This window comes from Meriones unguiculatus, chromosome 16, assembly GCF_030254825.1.
Source record: "Meriones unguiculatus strain TT.TT164.6M chromosome 16, Bangor_MerUng_6.1, whole genome shotgun sequence".
In the NCBI taxonomy this organism is placed as follows: Eukaryota; Metazoa; Chordata; class Mammalia; order Rodentia; family Muridae; genus Meriones; species Meriones unguiculatus.
Window position 1 is genome coordinate 44,821,274 of NC_083363.1, and position 23,465 is coordinate 44,844,738.

The 23,465-nt window shown below is 46.2% G+C and overlaps 1 protein-coding gene across 1 annotated transcript in view; it reads right to left on the reverse strand.

The window, feature by feature from the left end:
- The window catches only part of Tram2 (translocation associated membrane protein 2), a 76,780-nt gene extending 59,719 nt beyond the window's left edge, over nt 1-17,061 (reverse strand). The window contains exon 1 of the mRNA XM_021636469.2: nt 16,836-17,061. Coding sequence (XP_021492144.1) covers nt 16,836-16,955 — 120 coding nt within the window. The 5' untranslated portion in view covers nt 16,956-17,061. The remainder of the gene's footprint in view (nt 1-16,835) is intronic.
- Nucleotides 17,062-23,465: the final 6,404 nt, after the last annotated feature.

Genomic DNA, 23,465 nt, shown 5'->3' on the forward strand with positions numbered 1-23,465 from the left:
CGGGAGAACTGAGCGCATGCTGTCTACACCACTGCTTACGCCGGAGTGTGTAGAGAGGCATTATACGTAATCTCCAAAGAGCAAAAGCAACTCAGATGTGGATCCCCTGACATATAGGTAAGCCAAACATGGTATCTCTGCACAATGGAAGAGCCAGGCACCAAACGAAAGAAATACTGATGCATGCCACAGTGGGCATCAATCTCAAAAGCATTATACTAAATAAAAGCCAGACATGAGAACCATATGCTGTATGATCGCATTTGTATAAAATGTTCAGAATAGGCAAGTCGAGAGAAAGATGAGTGGTTTCTGGGGTGGTGACAGGGATGGAAGGCAGCAATGAGGAATGAATGCTAACGTCTCTTTGGGGAATAAGGCAAATGTTCTGAACTGTGATAACGTGAGTCAAGAAAAAGTGGTGAATGCTTAAAGAAGCACTGGCCTGCATGCATTAATAAAACGGTAAATTAATGGTGAGTTGGTATCATGATTGAAAAGGTAGGCAAAATTTCTGAAGAGATATTTCTCAACTGGTAATCCTACTTTGCCACGTACTTGCTGAATGTGACAACTGGGATGTCAAATGCTTTGCCAACTGCTAGATTGAGACGCTTCTATCCTCCAGGAACAGCCAGTCGAGGTATGGGGTGAAGAGGTGGCACTCAGGGGTGGTGTCACCACCAGAAGGGGAACATGGAGAACCTCGGAGGTCAGGAAGGAGTCACTACACAGCCCAGGGAGGTGTGTGGAGCCTGAGGAGGGAGAAACAGCCACAGAGGGAAAGGACCTTGTCCTGGGGAAAGACTGTATGTGAAGAGCCAGAGCAAAAGAAACAACAGGAAGATCTGAAAGAAACTCAGTTGGAGGGGGTTGGGTGGGTGAACAGCAGTGGGGTCGGGGTAGTTATTCTTTCTTGTGAGCGTGACCACTGGTAGGTTTCCCATGCTCCAGCGGATGGCCCCACACCACGGGCAGTACCAACTGGATTTACTGGGTTATTTTTAAAAAAGAGATGCTCAGAGGCAGACACGCTGAGGAGGGAGAAGGGAGATGGAGGTAGGTGTAATCATATTTCGTTGTATAGATGTGTGAAATTTTCAAGAATAAATAAAAATATACTTCAACAAAAAAATTAAGAAAAAAAATCAGTAGGAAACATTCCCCTTATCCTAAGGCACGGAGCAATACACTTTTTAAAAAATCAAGGTTTTTGTGATTGTTGTTGCTACATGTACAGGCCGTGAGAACATGAATGTAACAGCAAACAAATTCCGTGCGGAAACTAGCAGAGCTTTTAGTATCTAACTACATACTACAGTGTATTGTCACGCAGCTAAATGACCTGTGGAATGAACCTGTGCACTGAAAGGACAGGGGAAGATGTCAGTACTTCTCAAAACTACAATTACTGTGACACTTTAACCCAACTGCCCCATTTCTGTGAAGCAAGCTGTAAGATGTTTCCACACAGGAGCAAAGTGAGGCATGCACTCACGTATTCTCTGTAGAATCGTTTGTAAGACTAAAAGACTAGAAGCAGGGCCACATTTCCACCCAAAGTGAACTTAATGAATGGATTCGGGTGAATCTGCACAATGGGAGACTATCTGCCTTAACACAGTCACTGTGCACTGACAGGAAATCCTCCAGGGCTTCCGGTTAAAAGGAACCACTGGAAACAAGTCGATTTAGAGAATTATGCTTCAAGTGCACCACAAAGGAGACAACAATATACATACTTACAGATATGTGCATACTGAATTGATTATCACAAGTTTTAGTATGACTTTTATTATTACATTTTATTATTATTATTATTATTATTATTATTATTATTATTATTGTGGGTTTGTGATTGTCTGACTGGTGTGTGTGTAAACCCATGTGCCACAGTATCCATGCTGAAGTCAAAGACCAGCTTTGTGGAGTCAGCTCTCCTTCCACCTTTATGTGGGTTCTAGAGATGGAACTCAGGCCATCAGACTTGTATAGCAAGCACCTTTACTCACTGAGCAATCTTGCTGGCCCTACATAATGCTTTTGTGGCTGCTTACACTGGCATAAATAAACTCAACAAGAAAACACCAAAAATAGCAAAAGTGGTTCCTGAGGGTAGAGGAGCGGAGATGGATGAGAACAGGTGTTGTTGGGGGTGGTGGGGGTCTGGTTCTGTTTTCGAGTCATCAGTGAACTACCAAATGGTATCTACTGCAATTTCCTTGCTTACTCACTGTTGTCTTGGAAAACTAAGAATGCAAGCTCTCTCTGTCTGTAGTATACAATAACTAGCACCTCTCTAACTGGAGAGCATGAAGAGAAGCTCAAAAGCACCCTCAGGAACAGAAACATGGATGACACACGAACATGCAAGTACTCAGGATCACCTCGCTAAATCCACATCCCCACCTTTGTATTAGTACAGACCTGCTGGGGATCCAATGAGTGAAACTGCTCCTTCCGTTGCTCTGAGAGAGGCCCTGGCAAGTACAAGGACCTACACTGGCCCTATTGTTCATAATGTGCATTAGTCATTCCATTCCTCAGAAGCCTTTCATGGCTCCCTATTACCTGGGCTAACAGCTAGATCCAGGCGTTCAGTCAAGAGTCTTCTCCATCTGCATCCAGTAGACTCATCTTTCACTACATCTTTTCTCAGTCCTCACTTAAACACACCCCGAAAGCCAGGTGTGGGGCACACACCTGTGCTCCCAGCATCAGGATGCTGAGGGAGGAGGATCACATGTTCAAGGCCAGCTTCAACGTCAAGGCAAGACCCTTTCTAAACAGAAACAAATATCCAAGTGCACACTTTGAGAATTTAGACACTCATCTCTCCCCACTCTCTCCATAACAAATCTGCCTAGCCAATATATTTTAGGCCTAGATAAGTGTCTCTTTTTAAACTTCTGGGGTGGACCTTCCTTCATTGCTGCTACTGTACCTTACAGACACAAGACATCAGTAACCTCTCTACCTCTCTACCTCATGCTTTATTTCCTGCTCCAAGCACTCTTGGCAGACAGCAGATGCTCAGTCCAAACCTGGCTGAATGGGTGAATAAGAAACAACAGCAAAGATGGCCCAAAGGAGGAATGAACTCCATTAGAGGAGGTCCAACAGGGCTGTAGGGTAAGGCCTGAGGGGGAGCATTAAAGGAGAAGCAGGTGTTAATAGAATCAAAAGACATGATAAGGAGCAGATGTGGGGAAAGGTGGCAAAGACATGGAATATTCAGGAAGCACACAGGTCCAGACAGGGCAAGTCTACTCAGCTGTCTGGAGGGCTGGCACCCAGGGGAGGAGGAGAGAGAACTTGTGCTCAACTCTCTCTGAGAATAACTGAGGGAGCTCTGTAGAGAAAAGGAGACACTGGATCTAAGTCAGGTCCCCCTACAGCAGTGGTTCTTAACCTGTGGGTCTCAACCCCTTTGGGATCAAATGATCCTTTTCACAGGGTCACATACCATATACCTTGCCTATCAGCAGCAAAATTATGAAGCAACAGGAAAAAAAAAATTATGGTTGGGAGTCACCACAGCATGAGAGCTATATTAAAGGGTCGCAGCATTAGGAAGGGTGAGAACCATTGCCTCACAGCAATTCATCCAAGGATCCAAGGGATAATGAGCATTTTGAGAAAAAGTCAAAGAGAATTATAGCTGAGAAGAGAATTGGGAATTGTTCAGGAAGTGATGCTGAAAAACCACATGGTCATGTAGATGAGGGAGAGCAAGTTATGGGTTTTTGCTGGTACTCACACCCCTGAAGACAGAAATGGCATATGGAGCTAAAATCCTGAGTGTCCTAAGCTAGCCTCAAGAAGAAGATCCCTAGCCTCATCTCAAAGCAGAAAAAAAAATTATGTGTTGACACCCCTTGGTATTCCTCGGAGCAAAGCACACGTAGACTGCAGCACAGAGCAAGGGCTTACTCCCTTTTTTGAATGCATGCTACAGAGGCAGCCCATGTCTAAATCCCTCTGTCCAACCACACCTTGTCCCACCTCCTCCCCACTGTCTCTACAAACTCTTCCACAGAGGAAATTCCCATTCCTCTGCCTCCACTGATTCTACCGTCCTGAGGTAAAGCCGCAGAACCCTCTCTGTGGCTTATTAATTGAAGGTGAAAGAGGATCTAATGTATGAGAGCGCTCCCTTCAAAAGAAATTCACAGATGCCACATGCAAATCAATAACTTTTCCACAGCTCTGAAGAGCACTTCGCTGATGGTCATGGAAAAGCAACACAAGACAGAAGAGCAGGGCAAGGAGATAAGGAGATTTGGGGGCCAGGGTGTTGGGGGGCAAAGACACAGGCTGTTCAGGAGGCAGCATTCCTGTTCAATAGCAAGACCTGCACAGGTACAGTCTCCAGGTGGTAACTGACAGTTTCAACCACCCAAGCCCACCCCACACAAGGGCCTTGCTACCAGCCTGTGCCATACAAAACATGTAGGAAAGACTACTGAGAGTCAATACCAGATAGTGCTCAGGTATGTGGGTCCCTGCTATTTCTTACAACTTACTTCCTGGCCAGACATTGACAGAAAGATCTCGCAAACGGAAGGTCTCACATGGACCAGTCCCACAGTCACCTGCCCACACTCCAGGTCTAATCTTACTCTCCCTGCCTCTCTCCACTGCCACCAGGGCAAAGTCATCCCACCATCATCTCCCCAAAAACTCTTCAAAGGTTCCTGATCATCTCCAGGACAAGAGCTCACCTCTGGGCATGACCACCAAGGCCTCTTGGATCTAGCCACATCTTCCCCCTTGCACCTTCTTCCCCCCTCATCCTACCGCCAGAACAACCGGTATTACCCACCAGCTGAGCACTCCGATTCAGTGCCAGCCCCACCCTTCATGAGGCTACACATTCCTCTGCCGAGGTCCTTCCATATCCACTCTATTTCCTGGCCTTACTTAGTTAAGAACATTTCCTTCATATTTTTAAAGCATCTTCTCTGGTAGATGATCATGCACTCATCACCACTAGGTGCTATACACAGAATTACAATATGGCAGCTCAACAGGCAAAGCTCACCCTGGAGTGACTGCTTGCTTCTTATCTGCCTCCCTTCCAGGGGAAGGGGTCAGGTTTTTGTGGTTATACAATGTATCCTTTTCCACTGTGCTTTCAGCATCCAAAAAATGATGGCTTTATAAAAACCCTCTGCTGGCTAGCTTCATGCCAACTTGACATAAGCTAGGGTCATCAGAGAAAAGGCAGCTTCACTTCAGAAAATGGCCCTACCAGATTGGCCTGTGGGCAAGCCTTTGATGCTTGGCTGATGATGTGGGAGAGCCCAGCTCATTGTGGGTGGTGGCACCCCTGGCCTAATGGTCCTGGGGATGTGTAAGAAAGCAAGCTAAGCAAGCTATAAGGAGCAAGAGGTAAGCAGCATTCTTCCATGGCCTCTGCATCAGTTCCTGCCTTTGGTTCCTGCCTTCAGTTCCTGCCCTGACTTTCCTTCACAATGGACTTCTAGCTTTTAGGTAAAATACTCCTATGCATCCTACCCCAATACCAACACCACCAAATTGCTTTTGGTTATGGTGTTTTATCACACAATAGAAACCCTGGCAGAGACAAACACCATTCAACCAGCATTGTAGAATGAGAGACAAGAACCAGCTCATTCCAGACTCACCTCCCTGAGGCCAATAACACTGGACAAGTTGCACCTGGCTACTGAACAGCTGAATGGTAAAGATGTGTTAAGTCATCCATCCATTACGGTCTGGCAAGCCATAATTGTCATACCTGGGGTAATTTCCACTCATACAACTCAGGGAAACGTGGTCACAAGGTACCAATACCTTCTCTTCTTTCTCAAGCTAGGTATGGCAACAAATATGTCAGCTGCTTTCCCATTCAGATTTCGGGGCCTTGCATAGAGGAGGTATATTTGACAAATGGGGGAAGGAAGAGACCAGGTTGGGGAATAGTGCTTAATTAGTCCATCTCCCAGGCAGCATGATAAGAGACCTAAACTGCTTCTTTCACATTTTGTGGGTGATAACAAACTAGGCAGTAGACACACTCTGCCTTTTCCTTTTATTTCAATATGATAAAACTGATGTTTCCTGGAAGCTCTAGAAATGAATTGTCCTGGGCAGCCTAACTTCCAATAGGACCATTTCTAGGTTCCAAACTCTAATATTATTTATTGCCAACATACAAAAATCTATGTCCATACATAGGCTGGGAAGTATTCTAGGTTCTTTCTTTCTTCAGAACTTGGAATATATTTGCATAGATGTAAGTTGATACCTTGGGGAAGAGACCCAGGGGCGAACATGAAATCCATTTGTGTTTAGACAGAGCCTTAGCTTGGTGGTAGAGGACTTGCTAGCATCCACAGTACCCTGTGTTCAACCCCCAGCATAGAATCAACCAACAAATGTATTCAGGTTAAGTGCAAAGAAGATGTGAACTGGACTGGAGGGCAGGCTGAGTACGGAGTTCCTGGCAGGAGTTTAGGGCCATCGTCAGCTCTAACCCGCATCCTGTTTCTTGGCTCTGTCCCAAATGGATGATGACACAGCCACAAAGAGAAGTTATATATAGCTGAGGTACTATCCAGCACCTTCTGCAAGTGACAAGAGTAAGCAACATCTTATTGGTAGCTGTATCTAGCCTCCTTTTATGTGTTATATGGTAATATAATTAATATATGTTAATATAAATATATATTAGATGTTTACATGAACACTTCCAGAGCTCCCGACATCTATATGACATATTATTAATCTTGTGTTAAGGATGAGGAAACTGAGGCATACAAAAGTTAATTTACCAATATGGCAGGGCTGAAGCAGAATGTAAACTCTGGCAGTCTAGCTGTAGGTCTGTGAGTGACCGTGACCTCTGTAAACTTTGGCCTCTACTAGCTTCCTAACACAGCCATGTCACAAGGATCTCCTCCTATCTTGTTACTATGAAAACAAAATACAAAGTCAGAAAGCAACAGGATAAATAGCAGTAGCCAAGGGAATGCTCTGTGGTCAAAATATTCTCTATCTAAAACTGAATGTCTTACAGTATTTTCAAATTAATTTATAAAAAGCCAAATATTATGACAGTTAATTAACTAGCTATTGCTTTGGTAGGCGTAAGTATGAACAATTGTTTTTGGTTTTTCGTGGTTATTTGTTTTGTTTGTTTTGTTTTGTTTTGTTTTGTTTTTCCTTGATAGGGTTTCTTTGTGTAAACCTGGCTGTCCCGAAACTTATTCTGTAGACCAGGCTGGCCTCGAACTCACAAATATCCTCCTGCCTCTGCAGTGCTGGGATTAAAGACGTGTGCCACCACAACCTGACTTGAACCTTTTGTTTTTTGTTTGTTTGTTTGTTTGTTTGTTTTTGCCAACTTGGGATTAGTAAAAAAAATAATATGTGGTATTTCATTTTCTTATTATATTTATTTTTTTGTGTACGTTGTGTGCATGTGTGTGTCAGAGGAAAACTTGGAGGAGTTACAGTTTCTCTCTGCAAATATAGGTTCCTGAGTTTGAAGTCAACCCTGTAGCAAGGGCCCTCTACCCACTGAGCATCTCACTGGTCCCCCAAATTACTGTAGTGTTTCAAATGTAGATGTAATGGCTAATCCTTTTTTGGTTTTGTTTGTTTGTTTGTTTGTTTGTTTGAGACAGGGTTTCTCTGTGTAGCCCTATCTGTCCTGGAACTCATGCTTCTTACTTGCAACTAGGCATCAGAAGATGGTTAAGTACTGGTACAGTGAGTTTGGCGGTACACATTTGCAATCCAGCACTGGTTTCAGGCCAGCATGGACCATTGAGAGATCCTATTTAAACAACCGACTCAAACCAAACCAAACCAACAAAAACTCTGCTCCTTGCTGTGTGGGATTCATTCCCAATATTGTGAGGAAGAAAGTGTGCCGCTGTTAGCAGAGATAAAGAAGGAAGTAAGGTCAGGATAGGACACTAGGTTGATGGTGGTGGGGGGCAATACAACGGAGGGGACCAGGGAGAGGGGCAGAGACACACACTCAAACACCAATCTATCATTTAATGTGAAAAACAGTTATTTTCAGTCTAAGGTCCCAGACCACACTCAGAGGGGTGGGGTGAGAAAACCTGAGCTGGCAGAGCAAAGTATACAGAACTGTCAGGCCAGGCAGGGACCGTGCCGTGGAGTCAAACCTCACAGAAGACAGTAGTGGGGTCTGACTATGCTTCCTTTGCATCGTGGATTTTCCCCTTCCCTACCTGATCTCTGCTATACACCGTAATTAGATGCCAAGCCAAACTCCGGTTCAAAGCGGATTCCAACTCAAATAAAATATGAAATCAAAGGGAAGTAGAGGCTCTTAATCCAATGGACGTGCAACTGACTGTGCTCAAGTTACATGTCACAATCTGTATGGGAGGAGACAGGCAGGTTCCTCCTTCTATCCCCCCCTCTTCCTTCCTGGCAATTTAGGCTGTGTGTTCATCCTCTGCCCTTGTTGCACAGGCCCATGGTAAAAAAAAAAAGAAAGAAAAAAAAAAAGACACAGCTGAGCTACAGGAGAGCCAACCCACCCCCTGCCCATCCACTCACCCACCCACTCACCCCACCCCCAATAAAGCAAGTGTTTGCTCAAAGAAGTGAAAGTGAAGGGATGGGCCCTTGCATGGGCCACATGGCAATTTGGAGGCAGAATCCATGCCTCACCGCTGTCTCTATTACACACCTACCTCCCTGCTGCCACAAGGTACTAGCCACAAAGCTAACCCTGAAGAAAACTCTCTAGACAGTTTGCCCAAACAAAAGACAAAAGTGCTAATGGAAAACGAAATAAATACATCAGCCATCAAACATTCCTTCTCAGATCTGCCATCTGCCTTTCACACAGCCGTCATAGGATCCATACAAACAAGTTATCCCTTGCCCACAGAGGTCAAAAGTTGATCCGGTACCAAGTAAAAGTTGAAAATATACTACAAACTCTAGAAGTGTGGGGTATGAAAAGGTCAATTCTGGCTGCAAGTTCGGAGGAATTTGTCTGAGCCAGAAGTTGGATGCTGCGGAGCAGACCTTGGGGTTTCCTGTGGAACTCTGAAGAACTGCTGGAGGGTAGGCCCATTTCCCAAGGACTACATCTCCAAGGACCCCCACGCTGCTCTAAACCCTATCTGTGGCACCTTTAAACACAAGCCATGCCCTCACTGACTCAACACCCACTTGTGAGGATTCCAGCACTGTAGAAACCAGAAAGTGCTAATGAAGCAGAGGCCATGGAGGGCTAGAGAGACAGCACTATAAACTCCATCTGTCCCACTGTCCTGAAGGTCATGTCTTTCTCCTTCCCTGGTAGCTACAGACATCTACCTATTGAGGTGATGAGCCCCTCAATAGAATTCCCTGTAAAGAGAATGTTCTTTTAAAAATTCTCTTGAGGACGAAAAGAAGAAAGAATACGCCCTAGCTGAGACTCTAAGTTAATAAGAAAGATGTAGAATGACCTGTGTAAACAATATTCTGTCGATGTAAAACCCAGGTCTATGAAGAAGTGCTGTCCCCTTGACACAGTGGCTCATGCCTGTAATTCTAGTAAGTGGGAGGCTGAGACAAGAGCATAGCCTTGAGTTTAAGGTCAGCCAGGCTACTAGTGAGACTCTGTCTCAAAAAACAAACAAACAATAGAAAACAAAACAAAAAAAGACACAGCAGGGAGCCAGGCACAGTAGCACATACCTTTAATCACACTTAGGGGGCACAGGCAGGCAGATCTGTGAGTTGGAGGTCAGCCTGCTCTATATAAGCAAGCTCCAGGTCAGCCAAGATTACAGAGTTAAATGCTGTCTCAAAAAAAAAAAAAAAAAAAAAAAAAAGCAAACAGAAAAACCACAAAATCCAAGAGCAGCAGATGTGTCTCAGCGATAGAAGAACACTTGCCTAGCGTGTGCAAAGCCTGGGTTTCATTTCCAGTCCTGAAAACAAAACTCTTATGACACCATATGACAGGTCTGAGACTCACTAACCTGCATCCCACACAAGCAAGAGGACCTAAATCTGGACCTTCAGCACCCGCATCAAAAGCTGGTCATGCAAGTGTCTGTGACTGCAACAAGCAGATCCTGAAGCTCCCTGACCAGCCAGGCTAGTCAAATGATTTAGCTGTGGGTTCTGTGAGAGACCCTGACTCAAAAAATAAGGTGGAGAACAATAGAGGGAGATACCCAAATTTGGCAAGGTCTGCCAGGGCCTGGGTCTTGGGCTTACTCAGATTTTAAAACAGTAATAAAGAATTGCTGCTTTCTAAAGCCCCCAAACCTATGGGATATTTTTTTCCCATATGAGCCCCTATACCCTGCCTCAGGGTAATAACATGTATGAGTACCAGATATGTCTGGCAAGATCTCCAGCCATGACAATCCTACACCCACAGCCAGGGTGCTAGTTCTTAACATGTGCTCTTCCACCAAAGCACGGTTAGGCAAGCAGTCTACCAGTGAGCTCTGTCACAGCCTGCTCTTTACTTTTTGAGGCAGCATCTCACTATGCTGCCCAGGCTAGCTTTGAATTCTCAATATTCCAGACTCCACCCCCTGAGTAGCTGGCTCACTGTTAGTTCTACTCTGTGACCTTTTTGAGGACAGAGCCCTGAATTCATCTCTGAATTCCCTGAGCTCACACACATATCACAGGTACTCTGCCATTTGAACAAGTTCATCAGTCAAATGAATAAGTACAGTGCTCTTCAGCATCTTCCCAGACTTCCACACATAGACTAGCATTCAAAGACAGAGTCTAGAGTTCAAGGCAGAGACACAGAAGATACACCAGAGGTGGACTGGGTATGGCTTCAGGTTTGTCAAACATTTGCTCTAACTGTCTTGAGCAAATCTCTCAACCTCTTTTGGGACTAGGGCTTATTTTTCTCTTCTATAAACACAGTAGATATTTTCTTAGGTTGCCCTCTAAGGTCATGAACTCATAAAACAGAAAATGTGCCCTTGAGCTATGGCCACAATATTAACTTGATGATAAGGTCAGTGAGCAAACTACAAGCAGGAACCCCTTATCTCACACAGACGTTGGATAATGGCAGGCAGTGACTTCAGTGGTGGGTAAAGCTCCTGTCCGCTCATCTGTGTTCACATGTGACAGACATACGCATTTGGGTCACTCCCTATAGTCTCTGACAGGGAGATGTGAATTTCAATGATCATTCCAGGCAGAAAGGCTTCAGAGTGGAACAGTCCAGAGATGTCAATTCCAGGTAATAAACAGACCCACTCAGACAAAGGAATAACAAAGCTACCAGTGGCTACATTCCACAGACGCCCCACTCGTGGGGGCATTAGAGCTGAGTTCTAAATGTGAGCCAGACGTTGCTGGATTCTTATTTTGGCTCTGACTCTAATGCAGAGTGGATGGTCATTGGCCAAATCTCTCCTCTAGAAGCCAGGCTCTGGATGGGTATGACAACCCCCATAAACCATCCCGATTACAGGGTGAGGCCAGGAAAACATTTCACAGATGCAAAAGGGCTGCCAATTCCTCCGGACAAATGAAAGAAGACATCAAGAGGCAATGTGGCAGCCGACCTCCACCCCCACCCCTACCCCTGGGCTCCCACAAACTCACAGGAGGGCCCCAGAGGCCTTGGCACCCCCAACTCACAATCTGGCTCCATTTCCTCTGTTCAAAAGCAAGAAAAGTTATGTGAACTTACACCATCCAGAAGAATCCCTTGCAAAGCTCTTTAAACCACACAGTTAGTTCACAACACTAACCAGCTGTGTCTAAGTTGGGTTTGGTCCTTCTCCACAGCAGGACATCTGAGACAGCAGAGGTAAATCACAGCAAAGTAACAGAGTACATAGAGCATAAAGGCTTGTCCATGAAACAAGGAATACTGTTCAGGAGCCCTAGCCGTAGTTTTGCTGTTTTCTTTTCTCCCACCCCTCCTTCCTTTAACCATTAGGTACCAATGGATACCAGATACACAGCACTGCATAAGGAGGTTAAGAGATAGCATCGGTAAAGTTTCCCACCAAAGTGAGCTAATGGCACACTGGCTGATTAGAAAGCATTTCTGTCATGTGGGAATTCTAATCCGCTCTTATCAGACCTCTGGCTTCATCACTTATCAGGGTGGGAATGCAAGGTACATCAGCTATGCCACAGAATGATTTCTGGGGCCCCTGGCCACGACGAAGCAGATCAAAAAGGAGTTCGTGCCTGCCAGAGTGAGGCTTTCACCATAGCAACACATGTTATTCTACAAACAGTTGGGACTAAGGCGCTCTGCTGTGACCAGCCTGGAGAGTGCCTCTGTGAAATAAGCCACTGAGGGTTCAGACGACAGAGTGAGCAAGAGAAGTAACACCTATTTAGCTGCCAGAGCTGTTTCCTTGTAGTCTTTACTGCCCCTGGGCTGACAGCAGCACCACCAAGACCCTCTGGTACCCACCTTTTATTTTCTAATAAGACAAATGTCCGAGAGAAAATGGGCTGTGTATGGCACAGAATCCTTGGAGCAAGGGGGAATTAGGGGACTCAAGGACAGCCATTTGGATGGTACATGGCTAGTGCTGGAGAACTTAGCAGAAGGTATTCATCTCAAAATATGTCATCCCTAAAATGACAGACAGCCAGGGCCCCCAATGAGTGGTCCAAGGATGGAAAGCAGACCCTCAGACCCAGTAAAGAAGCCAGAGGCAACAGTCATCAGTGTGACTGTTTCAGGCATCAATAAAGCACCCCCATGCTAGGGGAGCTTTTAACCTGTCATTTTTCATCCTGCACTTGGAGTCAACACCTCACCAACTGACCAATACCATCTTTCACTTTTGCCAAAGGAAGACAAGACTCATGAATATGTCCTTTCATCCTGGAATTCAAACTGGAATCCTGGTCAAGAAAGAGAAACTCAAAACTCCAAATTTCCGTTCTGTTGTTTAAATCACTGACTGCCACACTCAGGATTTGAACCAAGGAAGACATCCACGAGGATGAGGGAACCCTCCTGGTGTCCTCCAGTGTCCCCAGCAGACTGTGTCTCAAGCTCCAGGGATAAAGGCATAAAGTCAGGAATTACAAAAGCTGACAAAGCAACATCCTCAAAAGTGCATTAGAAGGTAGTTAAAAAACAACAACAACAACAACAACTCACACACAGGTGTTTCTATGTGTCACTCGTGTGATTTCTATTTATACAATAGAAGAATCTCTCCACAATTCGTAACTTATCTTCTCACCTAGCATCAAGAGAACAGGACTGGCTGCCTGGTTACAGGCTATGACACCAACAGGTACATCCGGGAGTATGATATGGCACCACTACCCTCAATCCAAACACTCATGACACATGCAATGGGCTTCCAGCGTATGTGCTGCAAATATTTCTTCCTGACAAGTCTGTCATGGGGCCAGAAACAGGGAAGAAATGTTAAAAGCCCAAACCAGCCACTATCCTCAAACTTGTCTGGACCCTAAACCCTCACATCATCACGTGGCCTTTATAAAAACCAAACACCAACCCTACAAATGACCCTCAGAATCTCAGAAGCATTTCTCTGCAGCTGCAGAAACCGAAGAAGAAACCAGTTTCCATCTCGAGATGACATTTTTAAAGGTGATACAGAAATTGCTTCCTCTCCTCCAGGTGCCACCTATTTCTCATTCTCCATTCGCTAATGAAAAGAGTTTTCCTCTTTCCCTGCCTGGAAACGTTTCAGCTGGAAACGTGGCACAAGGCACTGCAGGGCGAAGGGAAGGGTGTGTGTGTGTCTGTGTCTGTGTGTGTCTGTGTGTGTGTGTGTGTGGCTACTTTCAAATCTGACTTAGACACACATCCCAACTGGCCACCCACACCCTGAAGAACCACACTCCACCTAAGAAAGGCCAAACTGTCCACAAGAAAACTGCCCCTTGCACCACCTCTCCCAAAGCAGAGTTAAGAAAGAGAAAGCTGGAAAGGAAGGAGGGGGGGAATAAAGTCCCACATTCCTGACATTTTTTAGCCAAGTGCAGTGTGGCTGCACAGAACAGCTCTATTCCAAACAGACATAAGATGGGACAAAATGTGGGCTGGGGGAGGAAGCTGTACCTGCCTTGGAAATAAGATAACCCAAAACTAAACTAAAAGTGTGTCTGAGCACAGCTGAGGGGAACAGGGGCCAGACAGCCTTTCATGTGTTCCCAAAAGGAAGTGATCCCAAGGGAAGGAATTTGGCGTCAACATCTCCCTAAAGATGGAACCGAAGCCTTGGGGATCCTGAGAGGGAAATCAAAACCCATGAGTGCTGCAGAGGTTAGACTAGCAAGAGATGCTGACATGGACAGGAAGGCTATGGCTTGCAAGAGTGTGCGGAGGGGGTGGAGAACAGCAGAGGCTAGACAGGGGACTGAAGGGAGGGGGGTCATCACAAGGGTTACATTCTATCGGAAGAAGGACAATACAGTTTTCCTGGCTCAGCTTTCTAAATGAAGGAATCCTGGCCTGGCCCAAGATACAAACATAGGAGCCTGATGTCTTTTCTCCCTGTTCCCCCCATACCCCCATACTGCCTTCTTCCCACTATATGCCTACCTATATGCAAGCACACACACACCAACACACATACAGGGAGAAAATCCCAGAAATAATTCAGTCTGTCCTTTGCTGGGTTTTCAGGTATCTTCACACCTCCTACTTTCCAGGATGTTTCATTTAGTGATGATAGCAGAGTTCAAAGATAACTATCACACACACTCGAGTGTGTGTGTGTGTGTGTGTGTGTGTGTGCTTTGTGTGAGTGTGTGTGCCTACATGCAGGCAGACACACACTCGCGCAGACACTTGTGTGTGCACACACATAATCTCTGTACAGTGCTAGGTGGGAACAGACAGTAAAGACCTACTATACTCAGCACAGATCAGGAGTCTTTGATATTGATATTGGAGGAGCGGGGGTTGGGGGGTGGGGTGGGGAGGATGGATCTCAAGTCCTTCCAAACGGAAGTTCAAGCCTTAGTCCTTTCTCTTCCATCAGGTACTAGCACCGACAATTCCAGCACTTTTCAGTTTCCACAGATTGTCACTGATCTAATGCAAAGGACTTCCCGCAAGGCTAGAGATAGGGAACAAAGGCGGTAAGCATACAAACAGTAGGTGTCCCTTTTTGCACAGCACAAAGACAGGTAAAGCCAAAAATCTTAAGAGAAGCTGGATAACACAGAGAGACACAGGGTAAGCAAGACACTCTGGTCAGCTGCGGAGCACATGGCTATGAGGTTTCTGATTGACACATGCATCATTCCAGCCCTACCCCCCAAGAACTGGAGCATGCCCTCTTAGAACAGAGGACAGCAAATAGACACAAGGCAAATGCTAAACAGAGCAAGTCCTCTGCCTTCTCATTAAGCCATTATGTTAAATAATAACAAGGGTCCAGGAGCAAGAAAGATTCTCTCATTGGTAGGGAAGAATGGCTTTCGTTGCTGATAAAAACTCAGCTTTAAGTTTTACAATCACTCTGTAAGAAAGAGAGGTTTTAACGGCTTCTTCAGTGATGGGGAAACTGAGGCTTCGATCAGTCTTCAATGAGACATTCTTCTCCAGAACCTCAAGGAAAGCATGAGTGGAGGGGAGGAGAGAAAGTGAACTGGCAGCATTTCCAAAAGAGTGTGGGCACCAACCCCAGTCCCAGATTCTCTCCCACAAACCCTACAGCCTGGCAAAGAGAATGCATCCTGCTCAGACCTGAGTGCCACAAGAACAGCCCCATCTAGGGGGCAGTTTCATCAGCCCGACAGGACCTGGGTCAGTAACAGGAGAGACAGGCAACTTTATCCAGAAAGGAGAACAGGAACATCCTCGGGACCAGGAGACTAAGGTCAGAGCCACGGGAGTTTCACATATCATGTCGCATATGGGGCTCTTGAGACTACATATACCACAGCGAATCCATAATCAGTTTCCTCCAGTCTTTCCCACTTTTAGTGTCACCGTTTTCTTCTCACTCTGTACTAGGGACCATCAGCCCCTTGAATTCTGACCCGGTTTGTAGTCAACAAATACAGTTCTGAGGCCTACACCAGCCTACTACTGAATGTAGGATCCCATCCTCCATTCCTACCCCACATCCCTGCACCTACAAGAGAATCACCTTTCACCTAAAAGCAGAGGGAATTCCTGCTTCTCCCCTGGCTCCTGAAAAGGGGATGAGGCTCTGGGTCCAATTCACACATTGATCCGCAGGGACAGTCCAAAGTGCCAAAGGATATCTTCGAACTAGCCCTTTAGGTCATATTTAAAGAGAGGTTGGTCACAGAAGGCCCCCACTGGAATGAAGCCAGGGCCACAAGTGATCACCTGGAGCAAGCTCCAGACAGTAAGAAAGCCACAGGAGAGGTGTAGAAGGGTTAGGATCCCTTCCACTGGAAGAACCTAGATCTGGCAACCCCTACTTGGGAGAAGGGGGGTGGGAGGGGTGGATTGTGCAATCACTTCGGGTCTGGGAGTCTCCCAGCTTGGCAACCGGACGCCAGAAAGGAAACCCCAATCCTGAGGCCAGGAAAGCACAGCTGGAATTGGTTCGAGGCCAGGCATGGATCTCAGAGATTCGGAGAGACAGGGAGTTGCAGGATACGGTGGGTGCCCAAGGGGGCGACAGAGCATGGCACCGCCCGCACAGGAGCTAGGGGTGCTGTCTGGACTGTCCTAGGTCCAGGCCAGGGTGGATACAGTGCACAAAGCCAAGGGTGCAGATAAACGTGCGGGACAGCCAGGCTCGCTCCAGCCCAGATGAGGTCCTGGAATCCTTGTGTGCACCGCGGAGCCCGGGAGTTGGGACCGCCTGCCCCTGCGGCACCCCCCTCCCCGCTCCACTCACCTCGAACATAAGCCCTATGAGAACGCAGAGCACCAAGCAGAAGCCGATGTCTGCATGGTTGTGGATGACGAACTCCTGGCTGAAGAGCGGGTAACTTTTCGTCCTCCTTCGGAAAGCCATGGCAGAGGGCGTGCACTGCCTGCGGGGCCCCGCACCCACGCTCAGCAGCCGCAGCGAAAACTTCTCCGGCCCGGCCCGGTCCGCCCGCCAGCCCCGCTGCCCAGCGCGGAACAACTTCGGGCCCCGCCCCCTTCCTCCGCCCGCCCCGCCCCCGGCCTGCCGCCCGGAACCGCCCCCGGCCACAGCCCTCTCCCCGCAGCCGCGACACAGGCGCGGGCCTCTGGCCACACCCCTTTCCTCCGTCCGTCCCGCCCCCAGGCCGCGAAGGCGCGCGCCTCTGACCACGCCCCCTTCCTCCGTCCGCCCCGCCCCCAGCTCGCTGGCTTGTGCCACCGGCCACGCCCCCTGGGCGAGCGGTGAGCGTTTAACCCTCGCGCCGCACGGGGTGTCCCGTCTGTCTTGCGGGTTCGGCCCCGGCGCACTCCGCTGTCAACCTGGCGGAGACGCGGGAATGGAAGCCCTGTCCTCCGCCTCCGGGAGGAGGCGGCGCCCGCGCAGCCGGACAGGAAGTGGGCCTGGATCCCACTCCTCGCGCCCTGCTTCTTCCTCCGCAGGAAGAGCCCAGAGCTGCAAGCTTCGCCCGGGCCTGTGGGCCGGCCTCAGCCCTGCACTGGACCATAAATGAATACTTGGCCACGCTGATGTTTGAGGGCTTGCACAGGGCTAGGCTCAACAGCTCAGAAGCTACCGGCTTTCAGTGGAGTGCAGGTAGTTTAGGGTTTACTCCCTCACTAAAAAGGCCCGGCTGTTAAGCCTGAATTAGTTTTCCAAGGCTCACCCAAAATCAGTACTAAATGATCAGAAGTGGAAGAATAAACACAGGCGAAATAAAAAAGAACTTTGTCATCCGAAGTTTCCATTTAATATTAAGTTTTTTTAAAATACTTCCGGAAGGACAAAAGGTCTTTTAAAATAAAATTATACTGGTAAATATTGGACTTAATCCTACCAGTGATGAAGGAACAACTAATCACTTCTAAATGCACAGAAATGCAAAATGAACAAAGAACTGTTTAATTTCTTTTTTTAAATTAGTTCCACAGTTATTTCACTCCTGAGTAAATATGAGGCTGCAAAAATGGCAGTCTGAAGGTAATTGGAACTGAATGAAGCTCCTCAAGAAATTTATCTCCTGCATTCTATGCTATGCACGATTTATCAGACAGCCCTGGGTTTTCTAACTTCCAGGGAAACAACCACAAAACATATCAATGCCTATATTGGATTAACCCTTGTTTAATGTCAAGACTGGCACACACTGTGTGTGTGTGTGTGTGTAACTTTTGATGTATAGAGGGCTGTGTACATGTATGAGTTCACACATTCATATGTTTTCATACAGGCATTCACTCCAACCATCTCCGGGTATCAGTCTTCACCTTCCACCTTGTTAGACCCAAAGTCGCTCTTTTTGTTGATTTTTCCACTGGGTAGGTCAGGCTAGCTGCTGCTCTTAGCTTCTGGACAACTCTCTTCTGTCTCCATCCCTCATTTCCCAGTAGAAATGCCCCTACTCTGTGGCCAACTTGTACATGGGTTCTGGGGATTCAAGGTCAGGTCCTTGGGTTTGCACAGCACGTGCTATCACTCACTGAGCCATCTCCCCAGTCAAGACTCTTTCGAAATTTGGCCCCAAGCTTTGTGAAGAACACTGGAGCGCCTTGACTTTCTATGTAGAACTGTTCTAATGGTCAACTTGCAGCTGTGCCAATTAGCCTGCACCCTGGGGAACTGATCCTTAAAATTGAAAACTGGAATCCTAATATTTGAAATGATGCAGCCTAACTGTCCATTTCATGATGATTTGTAGGAATTTCCTTTGAATATGTGATGGTGTCACTCTGACATTAATACTGGAGCACAAAAGCCATGGGAATCAGACAGTAGAACCTCCCCATTTATAAATAAGACAGTTGGAAAAAAGATAGCTCTTGCTGATAATAGCCAGTTCTTCCCTTTGCAGTATAATTGAACGATCAGACATAAGATTCTGAGATGTATGTTTGATAGCGCATCACACTGACACCTGCAGAAGTGCCAAAAGACATCACAGCTTCTGCCATCACAGCTGTCTCTAAGTCCAAGTTGCCCAAACCGTCTTTAATACAAATGGTGGGCTAAACATTTCCCAGTGCTTCCAGTGCACACTCTTAACACTAAGAATTGCCGGCATCCCACATTTTGCAGGAATTCTGCAAGCCTGTTCCCAACGCTTCTTTTTCACTCAGTCACAGAGTCCTGTAAATGCTTAGCTCAGAATTCGTCTCACCAGTCCCCATCTCCATCATTTCACACGTGACCCCCACAAATCACCCATATATTTCCCCGCCTTCGTTATTATCCTGTTTATTAGCCATTTTATTTGGAGTGTCCGTGGAGCACTTACCATGGGGCAGACACGGCTAGTTAGTGATCACAAAGACATATGACAGTCCAGGTGCAGTGGTCTTATGACCACTATGTCTTCAGATCCACCTAGTTCCTGTTTCCTCAAAGAGGGGCTACACTTAGTGGGGTTCCTTCTAACAGAAAATGGGATAAGTGATGTTTTTGTTTCTGTTTACCTCTAATACTAGGTTCTAAAAGTTCTTTCTAGTTTGTCCTTCAGCTTGGATCAGCCTCGCTGGGAGAAGCCATATGCCATGTTTTGTGACTACTCAAAAACATACAGCAATATAATATAGGATAAACATACTAAAATCTGTATTCCTAAAGAAGCTAAGCAAGAAGGAGGTCCCTGGGTAAGATGATCAATCTTCACTCAGAAAGACAAATGGGATGGAACATTGGAAGAAGGAGAAAGCAGGAAACAGGACAGGAGCCTACCACAGAGGGCCTCTGAAAGACTCTACCCAGCAGGGTATCAAAGCAGATGCTGAGGCTCATTAACCAAACTTTGGGCAGAGTGCAAGGAATCTTAGGAAAGAAGGGGGAGATAGTAAGACCTGGAGGGGACAGGATATCCACAAGGAGAACAACAAAACCAAAAAAAAAAAAAAAAAAAAAAAATCTGGGCACAGGGGTCTTTTCTCTGAGACTAATACTCCAACCAAGGACCATTCATGGGTATAACCTAGAACCCCTGCACAGATGTAGCCCATGGCAGCTCAGTCTCCAAATGGGTTCCCTAGTAAGGGGAACGGGGGCTGTCTCTGACATGAACTCAGTGGCTGGCTCTTTGATCACCTCCTCCTGAGGCAGGAGCAGCCTAGCCAGGCCACAGAGGAGGGCAATGCAGCCAGACCTGATGAGACCTGATAGCCTAGGGTCAGATGGAAGAGGAGGAGGACCTCCCCTATCAGTGGACTTGGAGAGGGGCATGGGAGGAGAGGAGGGAAGGAGGGTGGGATTGGGAGGGAATGAGAGAGGGGGCTATAGCTGGGATACAAAGTGAATAAACTGTAATTAACATAAAAAATAAAAATTAAAAAAAGACATATAGCAGAATTCGCATGGCAACACCTGAGACCTCTTGCTAGTAACCAGCACTGACTTCACACACAGAAAGGAGCTACTCTGGAAGAAGATTGTCCAACCCTCTGAGTCCTGTAGCTAGCCCCTTGACCATAATCTGTAAACCACCCACAGCTAGAAAGAGCCACTGTAAGCCATGCCTAAATTCCTGACCCATCTCAATGATAAGATAATAAGAATTTGATATCTTAAGCCACCAAATCTTGCCATTTGTTTTGTAGCAACAGATAACTAATATGAATGGCTGGAGCCTACGATATTTTTAGGAGATAAAGACATCATTACAATTCAATAGGATGGTGGTGGTTCTCATAATTAGAAATATGTACACTATGAATGTAAAGACTCATTTTGATCATGGTCTAGGAAAAGGGGAAATTTGGGTTGGGCCTTTATCTGACCCAGGTTTTACGGACAAAGAATATAGGCTGTGTGTTATCCCAGCACTCTGGAGGCTGAAGCAGGAAGACTGAGGGTTCAAGACCAGCCTGAACTATTTAGGTAGACTTTCTCTCCAAACAAAACAGGAGATGAGAGAGAGAGAGAGAGAGAGAGAGAGAGAGAGAGAGAGAGAGAGAGAGAGCAAATGCAGATATGGGAAAATAAATGTGGAGAGAGATGGAGTTTAATTTTTAGGATACTTTGAGAACCGTGCAAAGGATTGTGACTTTATTCTGAAACAGTGGGGAAATTTAAAATATGTTTGTATTCCAGCCCTGAAGAGGCTAACGCAGGAGGATGGCTATGAGTTTGAGGCTAGCCTGGACTACTCGGTGGGTTCTAGAATAGACAGAGTTACTGAATGAGAACATGGCCCAAAGCAAGTAAGTTGTTTTAAAAATAAGGAAAACTCTGATACAGAAGAGGGGCCTCAGAGCAGGCAGATGTGCAGTTACCTCTGGAGGTGGAAGGAATTAAAACCCCTCACGTTTGCCCTGCACTTTGCAAGTGCCCTGTGAGCAAGGACGACAGTGATCACCAACCTCTTCCTGCAGCTGTTCCAAGACATACGGACCACTAGGGGCCACATCAATTAGTACATAGCTGAACCTGGACTCAGACACTTGAGTCAGTCTCTCAGCACCTCAGTTTCTCAGCTCCAGGTGCTGGACCACACTGTAACTTGTGAAGTATATCAGGTAAGCTCCAGGGATCCCACTACTCCAAACCAGTGATGGCTGCCAACCATCTCACTGCATCAAAGAGGCACTACTGGAGAAACTGAGTCACCAAGGGTGCATCTTCTCCCTGGAGAATTCTTTCCTGTTTTCCTGCTTTCTCCTTCCAGTGACCGTGAGGTTAGCAGCTTGGCTGCACCATAGCTATCTGCTCAAAAACAATGGAGCCTGCCGACTCCTGGCTGAAACCTCCAGAAGCAGGATCCTAAACAAACCTTCTCTCCTTTGAGCTCATGCCTGCAGCAGAGAAAAAGGTGACAGGGCAAGAATGCCATCAAAGATATCGAACATATTGGGATAGAGCCAAGAAAAAGAATCTCACATCTGTGCTACCAAGTGTTGGATTGATGACTGAATAAGAGCTGCTTCTGCTGTGGGCTCTATAAAAGCTGACCACTGCTTACAGATGTCCACATGGAGCACAGGATGTTTTTTTTGGTTTTTGCTGACTGAGTCTCTTCATGTCTGTCCTGAAACTCACTATGTAGACCAGGCTACCCTCAAACTCACAGAAATCTGCCTGCCCCTGCCTCTTGAGTGCTGGGTTTAAAGGTGCGCTTCACTCCCAGCCTCAGAGCATGCTGTTTGTTTTATTGTTTCATCAGTTAATTTATTTAATCACTTTACAGCTTGATTGCAGCCCCCTCCCTCCTCTCCTTCCAGTTCTACCCTCACAATCCCCCTGACCCCATTCTCCCCTCATCTTCTCTTTAAAGAAGGGGAAACCCCCCATGGGAACCAACTCACCCTGGCACATTGAGTCACAGCAGGCCTAAAAGCATCCTCTCCCACTGAGGCCAGACAAGGCAGCCCAGCTAAGGGAAAGGAATCCAAAGGCAGGTAACAGTGTCACCTGCTCCAATTGTTAGGGGACCCACATGATGACCAAGCTGCACATCTGCTGTGTATGTGTAGGGGTCTAGGTCCAGCCCATGCAGAGCATGCTTTTTTGAAGATGAAGGATTTCCATCAGTTGTCAGTAACTGTAGGTTCCTCATAAAAGAGGAAAATGTATTTCATCACATAACAAGAAGCCAAAAGTAAGTTCATCCCCAGGAATAAATAATGCATCTAAAATAAGAGTCTCACTGTTTTTTGGGGGGGAGACATGATATTTGCTTCTGTCTCAAGTTTGTCCATTGTGGTTATAAATTAGCTATAACAGCTCCAGGCATTCTGTCCTTCAACAAAGGATAACTCAAACAATAAGGCTCAAAATTCAGACAATAAAGGAGGGAGTAATTTGAGGAGTAAAGAGAACTTTCCTAGGAACTCCAGACTCCTCATCAGCCACTGGCCAGAATTATTTTCCAAATTCACTCCTAAAACTAATACTGGTGGACTTGATTAAAGCCTCCAAGAATGCATCCTCATAGAGCCTGATATGTCCAGATGTCCAGTAGGAGGACCAGTGTGCAGATCCTCCTGCTTGAAATAACACAACTTATGGGAATTAATGGTACAATGAGGATCAGAGGGTGATGAGAGCCATCATCTCCCAAGACAGATAATGAGGCTTTGTAGGTAGGTATGTAAAGGATCTTTAAACAGTAATAAGCCTGTAAATGTATTTTTGTAATGTAGTTTTTGAACTAACTTGCAATAGAAGAGATGTTGTATTGAAAACACCAGAGAAATCCACATAAAATTTGTAGTTTGGATAATCACAGTATCTGTTTTGATTAATGCACAATGGCTGTGTAAACCTAAAGAGTATATGAGAACTCTCCATACTATTTTCCAACTTTTTGATAAACCTAAAATTGTACAAACTATAATTTTTTAAAAATTAAAGTGGACTGAAAATTGGCCTGCTTTTGTTATTACACCAACTGCCTGTTACAAGTATAATTAATGA